Below are 13,411 nucleotides of genomic sequence, written 5' to 3'. Positions count from 1 at the left end.
GTTACTCCAGAAGAAGTGAATTGCAACAATGTTCAGAAAGTGAAAGTAGCGGAACCTTTATGAGGGGGAAAAAGGAATGGGGGACTATATCTAGGTTGCACTCGGTAGTGCTACAGGAAAATGAAACCTGAAAACAAAGGCTTGTGTGGCTGACAGATGTCAACTCGGCGAATCGAAGGCTAATCGTTATCTCAGCTTTTGAGGTTTTACTTTGTGATGGAAAAAGAAGCTGATGTCTTTTATCGGGAGCTGCCAAAAGTGGTGAGTTTAACCAAACATGTCCGGGTCACGATGTCGATGAAAAAGGGAGTTTTCCTGAGTTTAAATAGAGTCAAAGACAACGTTTTTTGCTCGCTGCATGCTAACATAAGCGTCTCACCTGTGACCAGGAGCTTCACGCTCACCTCAATGGCTCTGTCAGCAGTCAAACCATCGAGAAACTGATCAGCAGAAAGCCGCATCTCGACATTGAACACGACATGACGGTCATCGGCAAAGGACAGCGGAGGACCCTGGATGAGTGAGTTTTACTTCAGGAATAAACCATTTTAAATCACCTATTTACTTCCTTTATGACGTCTAACATTACAAGCTGATGTAGGCTACGTGTAGATATTTAATTTGGGATAAATGTCAAGCAATTTATCCTTTAAAACCTTTTGACTTTTGTCACACCTTTGTCCGCAGATGTTTTCAAGTCTTCAAGATCATACATCAGCTGGTGGACACCGAGGAGGACATCCTAATGGTCGGTTGTTCATTCAAAACTAAGTGATGCATTTATTTTTCCACAGATTATCAGCGACAGGTCGTTACTTTGTTTACTTTCTAGGTGGCTACAGATGTTATCAGGGAGTTTGCGGCTGATGGTGTCAAATATCTAGAGCTGAGAAGTACACCAAGGGAGGACAAAAGCACAGGTAAGGATGTCAGTGTAAATTGGTAAATGGACTTGAGCTTCTATAGCGCTTTTCTAGTCTTCCGGCTACTCAAAGTGCTTTTCCACCACATGTCACACCCACCCAATTTCACCTCACCCACTGATGGTAGTGATCGCTATGTAGTATCATCCATCAGAAGTATCTAATCACATTCATACATCACCACTGAAGCAGCGGGAGCAATTCAGGGTCTTGCCCAAGCACACATCGGACACGTTGCCCAGCTGAGGATTGAACCCTCGACCTTTCCGGTTGAGAGGTGACGACTCTACCAACTGAGCCACAGCCGCCGCATTATGTAAACAATGGGGCATAATGATGGCGTGATACACACTTAGAAAGGATTTACCTCACCATAGTCTTGACCGTTTTCTCTCTTTTTTCCCTAGGATTAACAAAAAAGAGATACATTGAAACTGTCATAAAAGCCATCCAACAGTCTAAGAATGATGGGTTAGACATCGATGTGAGGTAGGCATCTAGCATTAACTGTTAACCCCCCCCCCCAAAAAAAAAAATACAAATAATATCACAATACTTTACTATGGTTATAATGTAATTAGAAACAGTGGTGCAGGTTCATGTGCCCCTTTGTCTTGTAGGTTTCTGGTAGCAATTGACCGCAGAAATGGGACTGAGGTCGCCATTGAGACGGTGAAGCTGGCCGAGGAGTTCATGCTGCACTCTGATGGTTTGGTGGTGGGACTCGACCTCAGTGGAGATCCAAGGGTCAGTCGGAGAGTCTGGGGCTTCTAGAAAAGAAAACTGCACTAATTATTGAAAAACACTGAAAGATACTTACTGTAAATGTAAGCCTCAGAACACCAGAAAATGATATCAAAACCTTGTTAATAGTCATTCAGTTGGGTCATAAATAAATGTTTCTCATGATGGGAGCTTTGTTATTGGTTTTTTAATCCAACATGAATGTTCATTAGTGTCGTTTTGTATTCAGGTTGGCCATGGCAAAGACCTGCTTCCTGCTCTGCAGAGGGCAAAGAACTGTGGACTGAAGCTGTCACTGCACCTCTCAGAAGTAAGACCACAACACATTTAGTGTTACCTGTAGTTACATTCCCCATGAGTGCTCTGACATCAGCACATCTGCTGCAGGTAGCATCACAGCTGGAGGAGACAGACCTGCTGTTGGATCTTCCTCCGGACAGGATCGGTCACGGCACCTTCTTGCATCCACAAGTGGGTGGATCCCAACGTCTTGTTGATAAAGTGCTAAAGAACAACATACCTCTGGGTAAGACTGAGATTACGTTAGTCTTCGTTTTCTGTGTTGTGCACTGACCAGTGTCTGGGTTGTAATTTCTCACCTTGTTTTCTTGTAGAGTTATGCCTGACCTCAAACATCAAGGGACAGACTGTACCCTGCTACGCTGAACATCACTTCAAATACTGGTACCTTTTACGACATCCGAGTGTCATTTGTGTAAGTATTTGCACTTTTTGTATCTTCTTTAAAATGTTCAGACAGTATACACCAATATGACAACTAACGCCAGCTTCAGGACTGGTAGCAAAGTTTAACTTTATGGCTGCCTTTCTTCGATCAATATAAAACAGCATCGACTGACACCTTTTCATTCAACCAAACTTTTCAAATAGCCACAAAACATGTGCCGAGAAATAACCAGACTATGCAAGTTAGCGGAGATTTCTTGGTACACAACTTGTGCAAAACATGAAAGTGTAAAGTTCTGAAAGTAAACATTAAGTCTTTATTTTTTGTGTATTGGCTTTTTAAAAGGGGCGCTACAGCTGTTTTAATGTTGCAGTTTTATTAGTTTGGCTTGAAAGTTATTTTTAAATTATCAATATTTATGCAGCAGAGGATGAAATGACCTGACTTTTTGTATGAAGTAGTAGTATCTCCCATTGTGTTGCTGAATATAACTTAATTCTATGACGGGTATAATTACAGCAGAGTTCCCATGAATGATTTTTATTCTGTCACATTACAGACTGACGATAAAGGAGTCTTCTCTACAGACTTGTCTCAGGAATATCAGCTGGCAGCCTCCACGTTCGGTCTCAGTCGTGAAGCTGTATGGACGCTGTCCCAGCAGGCCATTGACTGTATCTTTGCACCGGACGACGTGAAACAGCAGCTCAGACAGAAGTGGATTGATCTAAAGCCTCAGGTGTTCAAGTGAACAGTGAACCCGTCCAGTGACACCTAAAGCCAGATATTTACCTCAAATAATAGTTTACAAAAATATTTCCATTAACTTTTTTACAAGTCTTTGTAGAAATTGTTACATCAACTAAAAAGGGAAGTCTAAAATGTATGTAATACTTGAAAGTAAAAGATACCACTATAGTACAATAAGTGTGTTATTTTCTGCTGTTAAATGATGTCATAAATCAAACCAACAAACGTAATAGAAACCTTGGTATAATTAAAAAAAACAGCTATGAGAATAAACATCTTAAGCCAGTCTTTTGGGTGATCTTTAGCAAGTCCATCTAAGATATCCAAAGGGATCATGTTGATGCTTCTTCGTGCACACACACGCTGTCCAGTACAAGCAGCACGGTTACTGTCGCACTTTCTTTCCAAACTTTCCATGTTGGTCCTTGTTCTTCTTGAACTTCCCATGTTGCATTTCCTTCTTTTTTAGTTTCCCCTGTTGGGGAGTCCCATTGCTTGGGTTGGCATTTCCCCCTTCATACTTCCTCTTCTTATCACTGTGTGCGATAAAACACTCTGTTATAATACTCTGCATTGACCAAACAACCACACACACACACACACACTACACACAACTGAAAAGATCCTGGCTGTCACTGCACCTCTTGATGCTGACGATAGCCGTGCCTCCTGCTTTCTTCAACACCTGGTCCCATTCCTCATCGTCCCCACGGATCTTGTACCTGTACACACACAAATCAAATCATTGCTAATACAGTAAAAACTCCCATGTACATTTAGATCCATGTACATACCGTATTTTCCGCACAATAAGGCGCACTTAAAAGCCTTTAATTTTCTAAAAAAAACGACAGTGCGCCTTATAATCCGGAGCGCCTTATATATGGATCAATTGGTTAATTGGTTGATCCATACTGGTTGTACACGGCGCTCAGCGACACTGACTCGGATAATGACGAGAGGGAGCCGGGCATGTTGGATGCCGTACTCGCCCAACTGTTCAATTCGGACACTGAAGAAGAAGAATTCGAGGGATTCGTGGACGGGGAATGAACTGAAAAAGTGAGCTTTACGTGTTATACGTAACTGAACAATGTTGAGTTATGCACTAACGTTTGAATTAGCGGCATCAGACTGTGTTTCTTTTACGTGTTTACAACTGAACAAGGCAGGGAGATATTGTGAATATGCACATTAACGTTTGAACATAGTTACCATGGGAGTGAACAGAGTTGTCAGAACGCTTAATAAAGTTTGACTTTATCTGACTGTTTTGTTGACATTCCCTTTAGCACAGCTCCATCTAGTGGATGCATAACGCAACCCCAGGCAAACGTTTGACTGCAGTATCTTCTATTCTATGCGCCTTATAATCCGGTGCGCTCTATATATGAAAACAGTTCTAAAATAGGCCATTCATTGAAGGTGCGCCTTATAATCCGGTGCGCCTTATAGTGCGAAAAATACGGTAATATATTCAAGAGGCTTTCCCGAGGCCTCATACTCACTCCTCCAGGTCCATTTCCTTCACTTTCTCAACATCCTGCTTGTGTCTTTCCTCAAACTCCTTTGCAGCTTCAGTCTGTAAGTAAAAAAAAACAAAACATTCTTCAATATTTCTGCCCTTAAAAAAAGGGGGATGTTGGGGCGCTGGTGGCGCAGTGGTTAGAGCGCGCCATGTATGGAGGCTGTGGCTTCTTTCCCGCATGTCATTCCCTACTCTCTTTCTCCCTGATTTCCGACTCTATCCACTGTCCTATCTCTCCAATAAAAGGCACAAAATAGCCAAAAATAAAAAAGGGGGATGCAAACTACCCTTTTCCACCATTGATTAATATGTTTATTAAATATTTTTTGAGAAAAAAATAAATCAACTTTTTCTGGAATAACAGTTTTTATAAAAAAAATGCTTCATATACAACAGCAACAGAAAACCAAAACAACCTGAGAGCTAAAAACGAGCAATTTCAAAATTCAAATCAAACCATGTACCAGATCATCGTTAAGGCTTTTAACAGTCGGCTCCATGGAAACATCTTTGGTAGTGGCCATCTCTGCTTCAATAGCTTTTTCTTGGATGCTGGTGAAGACCTGGGAGAGTAAAGGCCACATTAGGAATTAGGAAATATTCATATTTTTGCAGATTTTCTTTTTAACGTTTGATTGCATATCATTTGAATTCCAAGACAGGACTTACTTGCACAAGTTTCCGGATCAGACGGTTGAAAAGGCCCATGAGCTGCGAGCTTGGGAGCTCAATTTCCTTTTCTAGCTGGTCCACTGATTTGTGCTGCAAGCCAACCCCCAGCAGTAACGCCTAAAAGAGAAAAGAGGCGGTTACAAAGCTTGACAATAAAACTAAGTTCAAAACTTGAAGACGCAACCGACAGGGAAAACGTACACACTGCGCGGCTGAGAGGGAGAGGTCACCGAGCTGCTTGAGGAAAAACATGCGTGCTACTGTTGGAACCAGGTCCATGATGAGGTGGTAGTCCACCATGCTCCTCGAGTACAGCTCCAGACGTTTGAGGTCATAGGGGCTGAAATGGGAAGCCATCTCGGAGCTACTGATTGCTGTGAAAGTGAGAGACGATTCAGTTCAGCTCTGTTCGACACCGAGGAAAATCTGAAAAAGTGAGTAAGTAAGTAGAGGAGTCTTACTGCTCGTCTCCTCCTTGGACTTTTTATTCTGCAGGATGCTGAGCGACAGGCTCGGATGGAAGCTGCTGAACTGGTAGGAGAGGAGAGACAGGAAGCGCCGGCGGAAATCTGCAGAAAAAAACAATTCCATTTCAGTCAGATGACGACGACGACCAGGTTTAAACAAATCACGTGTCAAGGATGCAGCACAGGAGAAGTTGTACAAATGTACCTTTCCAGAAGGCAGACAGCCACTGGCTCTGCTCGGGGGTTTCATCTGTGTTCAGCTCCTTCAGCATCACGCAGGAGTGCTCCCCCGTCAGGTCATTCTAGATACGACCACACAAAGATCAATGAAAACAGCATGAGACAACGACAAGACAGTCAAACAGCTCAAAGAAATCATCAGTTATTTTACTCACAGGGGTTTGTCTTAAGTAGACTGGAGTATAACCGGCTTTCTTCCAGAACCTGTGAGGTTGCAAAAAACAGAACAGTCCACGACATTTCTAATCTGAAGATATTACAATGACCTTACTTTATCCGTAATGAACTGAAACTCACTTGAGCAGCTGTGCAGTCAGGCCGTAAGATACTCCCAGATAGTCGAGTCTCTCCGCTCTCCTCTCACTCAGTTTCAGCAGCAGAGGGGGGAGCTCCTTCCGTGGAGTGACCACCTCCTCCAGCAGACTCACAGCCTGGACAACGAGACACATCAACAGGGATACTGTTATTCATTTTCCTCGTCTAATTCAGGATCTTACTGGAATTTCTCCTTTTTTGTATCCGTATCAGATCCCCATCTAAGGTCAAATAAACCAGCTGATGATCTGCTCTCACTGTTTACCCCTAGCGTCTGTAAGCTCTGCCGGTGATCACAGAAAGAGACTCAGATGTCTACTGATAGGTTGCTTTTTAGGTGCCAAGATTGAGGTGTGATTTCACATGTTAACTATGAAACTTTTAATGTTCTTTTAATTGTTTTGTGCAGCTAGTAGCTGTCCTGATTTATTTTCCTGTCCTTTGCCAATCACATCCCTGCTTATTGTATTTTCATTTAATCCTTATTAGAGCGTTTCATGTCTTCAAACTACAGATGTATATACAATCATGATGTAATCGTGTTACCTCATTGCTGATCGAGGTGATCTCATTGTGATTGGAGTGTGTGCTCTCATCCATGGTGGGAAACTTGCCCTCATAGTACATCTGCAGCATCTGGAGAGCTCTGGAGCCGTAGCCCATCTGGTGAAGAGGTTGGTAAAAACAGTTACATGCCATGAATCCAGATCAGATGAGAACGTGTCAAAGACATGCTTAAGGTCTTTGGGAGTTCTTACCCCTTGATAGTCTGGATTGACGGCGATCCGTACCACTCTGCCTCCAGAGAGGCCGCCGAACTCCGGGTCTTGGAACTGGAAGGAAGAGAGCAGAGGGTTGTTATTGCACGGTGGAAATGTGAGCTGTAGGGGTTAAAGAAAGAAAAGGTTTTGTAGACAGTGTGTACCTGTTCTGACACAGTCCAGGGGATGAGGTCACCAGACGCCTTCTTTCCTCTGGACAGACTGTTCAGGATGGACTGTCGAGATATTTCTCCCTCAAGACACACCTGAGGTACCAAAGACACAAACATTTGTAGTGAGGAACACATTTTTAAAAAGCCAGGACGATATTCATCTAGTACTATTTGCAGAAACTTTAGGAAGGGAATAACAGACTGGTGGATAATAAAGAAAAGAAAAACACAGTCTTTCTAAAGAATTCTTGGGAGAGGCCTCTTATCAACACATGAAGATACAGTTAAAATGTGAATCTGCTTTTACCTGCACCACAGCCAGCACCTCAGGCAGAGAGTTCTGTGTGGGAGGAACAGGGGGCAGCAGGCAGAAGAGGTGATGGGCCGGAGCGTCAGACAACATCTGCAGATCGTTTGGTGAATTCTTCCGTCCAAAGAAAAAAAAAAAGAGTCAACAAATGAACACACACAGCAGACAGGACATTAGGCTCCTCTAACAGGTTGTGTACATACAAACTGATGAATTTACCTTGTAGTGAGATGCCACGTAAAGGGCCATCAGCCTCTGCAGGAAAGCCTCAGATGCTTTATGATAACAGAACAGTGTGTCTCTGTTCACGTAATATCTGGACAGTGTGGGCTAAGGAAAAACTTCACAAATGGCAAGACACATTTAGACATACATGGACAAAAGTGTGATACAAAAAAAAGTGTAACTATGAGGATTTGACTGGCAGTTAAAAAAAAACAAACACGTCAGGTCAATTCCCACTGTTAGAATTTTCTTTTTATAAATATTTGAAATGCATCTTAAGATCCGAGGACTGAAGGGGGTTTTACTTAATTATCAACCCAAATTAACGTCGAAAGTATCAGCAGTAGTTTTAAGTCATTTAAAGTACTTGAAGGATACAGGTCACACGTCTGTGGGAGTGGGCAGCCAGAAATGAGTCTGGGGATGTTCAAACAGTCCAGACAGAGAAGGTCGTTCAGCCATTTTTCTACAGCGTCCCCTGGAGCGTACCGGATGGACTCTTGGAGAGAAACCTCATGGAGAGAGCGAGCTATGCAGGGAGACCAGTACAGAAGTCAGTCATGAGCTAGTGAACTTTTTGGGGCTTTTTGTGCCTTTATTCAGAGATAGGACAGGAGCCACAGGTCGGATTTGAACCTGGGTCGCCCGCTTGGAGGACCACAGCCTCCACACGAGTTAGTGAGCTTTCTGAACAGTCATTAACCCTTTTCCGAGTATGATTCCACGACAGTGCCTCCATAACATGAAGGCAGTTTGCATACTGCTATCGTAAACCCTGCCATGTTTACCTGCCGACAGCCTTGCTGTAGTGGAGGTCCTGTTCTCTGCAGACATGTTCTGCTGACTGTCTGCACTCTGCTGCCTCAACTGCTGAATCAGTTTGAGGGAGAGGGAGCGCCCGGTGCCTTCATACCTGCAAAGGGGAATTAAAACAGTGTCAGAAAGGAAAAGAACAAATGCTGAAATTAGAAAGCAATTCATGATTTGACAGAGTACTATCACACGTTTGAAAATGGATTCATCTTTTTCTAAAAATGTTAGTATGGAGGTTATTGGTGATGTGAATATTAGCCGGCTGAAACGTACCCGTTGATGGTGGAGGCCATGAAGACCAGGTAAGGCCCCAGAAGTTTCTTAACCAGAGGCAGAGGGATGGCTGCAGCCTCATCGATGACCAGCAGCTCCGCCTGGCCGAGCTTCACTGCATCACCAGGGTGGATATACTGCAGGTCACAAGAGTGTGTGTGTGTGTGGAGGGGGGGGGGGGTCAGATCTGTTCTCTTACTGTTTGGACAACACGTAGTGGAGAGGTGTGGTCTCGTCTTTTTTTTTATTTATTTTTTTTACCTGAATGGTCTGACGATGCTCTTTGAAGATGTTCACCCGCACCACAGCTTTGTTAAACTCTGGATTCAAAGACTGGATGATTTCATAGTCAAGATGCTCCTACAAACCAAAGAGAGGGGCTATGAAGTCAAGTGTGCTCAAAGCATGATCATACGCTCTCTGATACGCTCTCAGGCAGCCTACCTGATACTGCAGAGCATCGAAGCCTTTGAAGATAAATTCAAACATGGTGTGGAGGTTGTCTGGGCTCGGCGAGGTTACAAAGATGTTGGAGTAGCTGTGAGGAAAGTCAGGCATTCATCAGTAAAAGGTTATAGACCATACAAAAGACAAAACTGGTATAAGACATTATAAACTGTACCCAAAAGCCACAGCTCCAGCCACAGCCAGCCCCAGAGCTGCAGATTTGCCTCGACCTCGGGCTGCAGTGAGAGCCACGGTGCTCCTCAGAGTCTTCTCTGAGATCGCCTCAATGAACTTCAACACACCTTTAGCCTGGAGGACAAGCATGAGAGCATTAAAAGCACATGAATCAGGACTTTAGAGAACTGTATGACCACTGAGGTTTATGCTTTTGGGAACACTGAAATTATCTTTAAACTCAAAAGTGTTGGTTTCCTGAAATCATAACGATCTATGAAAGGAATTCATAAATGTACAAAATTCTAAATATTTGAAAGTTCTCTTTATGGACACTTTCTTACCTGGTCCATGGTCCTGCAGCAGTCCACTAACACACCCACAGGCTGAGTGTCCTGAAGGGACTCCTTCAGATCCTTTAGCTCCTGTTCTCGTGGAGACAACCCGTCCTCCTGTATGAGATTAAACTACTGGTCAGAAATCTGGAGCAAACTTTATTTACAGACCAGACAAGTCCATAGAAAATAAGAAGGTTTTAAGATGCTAAACTAAGTCAAGGAGCAACAACAACTCACTTTAGTTCTCTGCCTAAACAGCTTCAAGTCCTCGCACAGTAAAAAAACAAAACGAGTAATGGCCAAAGGCCTGAGCAGGCAATGGTTTGTTTAAAAAGGGTCAAAAGTTTCACTTTTCAGGCAGGTGGTCAGTGCAAAGAACAAAGGCTAAAACAGGGTAATGTGTTTATACGTTTTGCACAAATAAGCACTGAAATGTGTTTAAATTGTTGTATATTTACACTGAGACTAAAGATTTAAGGTGCAAGTGACAACCAATTTTTCTTTTCAATCTTCTTTCACATGTTTGGAGGTAATTTGTAGTTGATAAAATAAATTGCAAAGGCAAAAAAATGCATTTCATAATGTCTCAATGGTAAAGAGATTTTAGGTCTACAACCTATGGTATTTACTTTAAAATGTTTTTTAAAAGAGCGAAAACCCCCACACTGGAGTTACTGTCACCACTAAGTGACATCCCCTTTTTCATAGATTTGCAAGATAAAATAATTAAGCAATTGTCAAACTTGTTTCTAATCTCATGTAGATACCTGAGTCTTTGGAGGAACAGGCTTTATGTTTGCCATGTGACTGGATATGGGCAGGATGTTGAGTTGGTCGTCAATGACAACACAGTTTTTACACGATGAAAGAGACAGAATGAACCTAGAAAAAAATAAAGCAAATGTTAATCAAATTATTAAAAGGTCAATGACTAAAACTGCCACAAATCCAAGCAAAACAAGGGGACAAGTTACCTCTCATTAAACCTTCCCACCACATCCTGATGAGCCTCAGTGCGGTATCTAGAGTGAACGTCCTGCAGGAAGAGAAGAGAATGATCCCAAATCCACCGAACAAGAATTAGAGAATTGAGTATGTTGTTATACAGACTTACCATTGTCATTGTGTACAGCTGCTTCAGAGAGTTCATTGTCCTCAGCAGCAGCACCACGATACCGCCTCCTTCCACAGTCTCGACTGTTCTTGCCAAGAGATTGGGAGTGACAGCTTCAAAATCCTGTGTGACACAAAACAAAGGCTTTGAGAGTCAAATATATCAGCTACATTACTGTTGTCATAATCTACATCCATGGATCCAAACCTGTTTTGGATTGTGCCTTAATAGAATGAAACAAATATTGTGTTTGTTTCCTGTTATTCAAGCCAGCTGTGTTAATATTGGGTAAAAAAAAAAGAAAAAAAAAGGAGCAACTTACCTGCAAGACACACATGCCATAGGTGTTTCCGAGGATCTTGTGAGTCTCATTGTAGTAACAGTAGCGGATGTTGGTTGCAGCGATGAATAGTTCAAACGGATCGTCCTGATTCAGATTCAACGTGCCAGTTTTTATCTTCTTTTGCAGCTGTCTCATGCGCTTCTTGCGATTGCTGTTTCAGACATTTATGGACAATCATATCACATAACACGGTATTTATAAAATAAAATAAAAAATAGATATCCCTGAGAGGAGATGCACCCACCTGCTGAATCCCAGGTCTTTCTTGTAACACCAGAGGACAGAGGGTCGCGCTCTGACGCTGGCTTTGGACAGCATGTGATGCAGAATGACAACCTAGGATCAGAGGAGGATTTCATTGATTATACTTACTAACATAATCAAATGTAAAACTCTGCTGCTCGCTTACAAAAACGTCTCCTCCTTACTTTAACTCTCTCATCCAGGTCTACACTCCCTCCCCGCCCACTACGCTCTGCCAATGAAAGGCGTCTGACCCAACCTTCACAACAGGGTCCTAAGTCTCTGACTAGACTCTTCTCCTCTGTCGCCCCCCAGTGGTGGAATAAACCTCCAGCGTCCCTCTGCACCTTTAAGAAAAAGCTAAAGACCCAGCTCTTTCATGAATACCTACTAACTTAATGATGATGGTCTCGATATTATTGATGATGATGATGATGGTAATGACGATGGTTTTTGTTTGATAACGACGACTTATAAGATGGTTTCTATACTGATTAGAGCTCTCAAGAACTGCCGTCAATGTTGTGCTTTGTGGTCACTTCCTGTCAGCACCTGTGTGTCCAATCAGACTCAAAGCTGATCGTTTCCTCTTACTGACATTGTTCCCTTTTTTTTCTAGAGCCTTTCTTTGTGTTGTTCTTACTCTCTGATGTACGTCGCTTTGGATAAAAGCGTCTGCTAAGTGAATTGTAGATTATAAAATGTGTGACACACAGCAACATTAACACCCGACCATTGCTCCTGATGCTGATGAGGCAGCCTGTGTGAAAAGGAAGTTATAATATTACCTGATCTCTCCCACGATCTCCCACCACCACAAACATGGTCCGGTGCTGCAGAGCGACTCCATTCTCGATCTGGACACGAATCCGGTTGTCAACCTTCTTGCGTACTGTTGCCATCGTCTCACTGCTACGTAAACAAAACTCACATTTAGGACTGCTTTAACAACTCAAAAGGTAAATATCTGCGATGGTAGTTACATCACAGACGGTAAATACTGAGTAACACCCAAAAAGGTATGTTCATTGACTGACGAAGGACTACAGACTCGTTGGAGCTGAACTACAACTGAGGGTGAAAGTCAACAACAGCGGGACTAAAAATATAAACACAAAGACCCCCTCATTACCTTCAGACACACGCGCACTGCGGCTGTTGTTCAATATCCAAGAAAACACCAAAAAGTTGAGTTGAGAGACGAGTTTACATGCAAGCCATCATGCTGTTGATACTCTCACGTGGAGACATCCGTTCATGCAGGACCCCTCAGGTGACGTAAAAACTATGCGACGCGATGCGCTATTCCATTAAAGGATTTTTTTACGCCCCCGAGTTTTGCCTCACAGACAAATGTGACTATTTGCGGAGTTTCTTTGCAGATGGTAAAATTTAGCTTTCTAGAAATTATTTTCCGGTCTTAATGAACTGTCTTTGAGATTAGATTACTTAAGAGAAATTACATAAAAAAGTTTTCTCTGTTTATATATTTATTTTAAATGTATTTAATTTCAAATGTATATAATTTTTCGATAAATCAAAACAAACGACCTTTTCATCAACAGTGATTAGGATCCAGTTTTAACGGTCTAACCGAGTCCTAGTTCTGGGGAACTTTGGTCGAAACGGGGCTTTAGACTGTAAATACTAAATAACTATTATTATTTACTACGAATTCAGCCTGTGAGTACCTGCCCGGGGGGAAGAATGCCCTTTCGAGCATGTCGGTGACAAAATAAACCACGATAAATAACATTCAAGTTCAGTTCCAATGTACTTATGTAATAGATTTTCTGTATATTTGTATGATTAAATAATTTAAATTACGGTAAAACTTTAAACTACACAATCGCTACACACTTTATATTGC

At 42.4% G+C, this 13,411-nt stretch overlaps 2 protein-coding genes across 2 annotated transcripts; one reads left to right on the top strand and one right to left on the bottom strand.

The window, feature by feature from the left end:
• Window positions 1–102: 102 nt before the first annotated feature.
• Window positions 103–3,391, top strand: adal (adenosine deaminase-like). The gene is made up of 10 exons (XM_020660911.3): window positions 103–261; window positions 390–520; window positions 688–748; window positions 833–920; window positions 1,331–1,412; window positions 1,544–1,670; window positions 1,897–1,977; window positions 2,055–2,193; window positions 2,282–2,382; window positions 2,915–3,391. The coding sequence occupies exons 1-10, from the start codon at window positions 217–219 to the stop codon at window positions 3,104–3,106; spliced, it is 1,047 nt and encodes a 348-aa protein (XP_020516567.2). The 5' UTR covers window positions 103–216; the 3' UTR covers window positions 3,107–3,391.
• Window positions 2,880–12,826, bottom strand: nat10 (N-acetyltransferase 10). The gene is made up of 29 exons (XM_020659726.3): window positions 12,674–12,826; window positions 12,330–12,453; window positions 11,543–11,634; window positions 11,278–11,449; window positions 10,956–11,078; window positions 10,816–10,877; window positions 10,609–10,723; window positions 9,848–9,955; window positions 9,505–9,638; window positions 9,327–9,420; window positions 9,144–9,242; window positions 8,883–9,019; window positions 8,585–8,709; window positions 8,175–8,325; window positions 7,791–7,887; window positions 7,569–7,685; window positions 7,253–7,354; window positions 7,086–7,160; window positions 6,874–6,990; window positions 6,310–6,443; window positions 6,168–6,216; window positions 5,978–6,074; window positions 5,767–5,874; window positions 5,507–5,679; window positions 5,303–5,422; window positions 5,098–5,196; window positions 4,614–4,687; window positions 3,747–3,827; window positions 2,880–3,641 (listed from the first exon to the last, which is right to left on the bottom strand). The coding sequence occupies exons 2-29, from the start codon at window positions 12,441–12,443 to the stop codon at window positions 3,491–3,493; spliced, it is 3,120 nt and encodes a 1,039-aa protein (XP_020515382.2). The 5' UTR covers window positions 12,444–12,453; window positions 12,674–12,826; the 3' UTR covers window positions 2,880–3,490.
• Window positions 12,827–13,411: the final 585 nt, after the last annotated feature.

This window comes from Labrus bergylta, chromosome 7, assembly GCF_963930695.1.
Source record: "Labrus bergylta chromosome 7, fLabBer1.1, whole genome shotgun sequence".
Classification (NCBI taxonomy): domain Eukaryota; kingdom Metazoa; phylum Chordata; class Actinopteri; order Labriformes; family Labridae; genus Labrus; species Labrus bergylta.
This window is presented reverse-complemented; position numbering and strand designations above follow the sequence as displayed.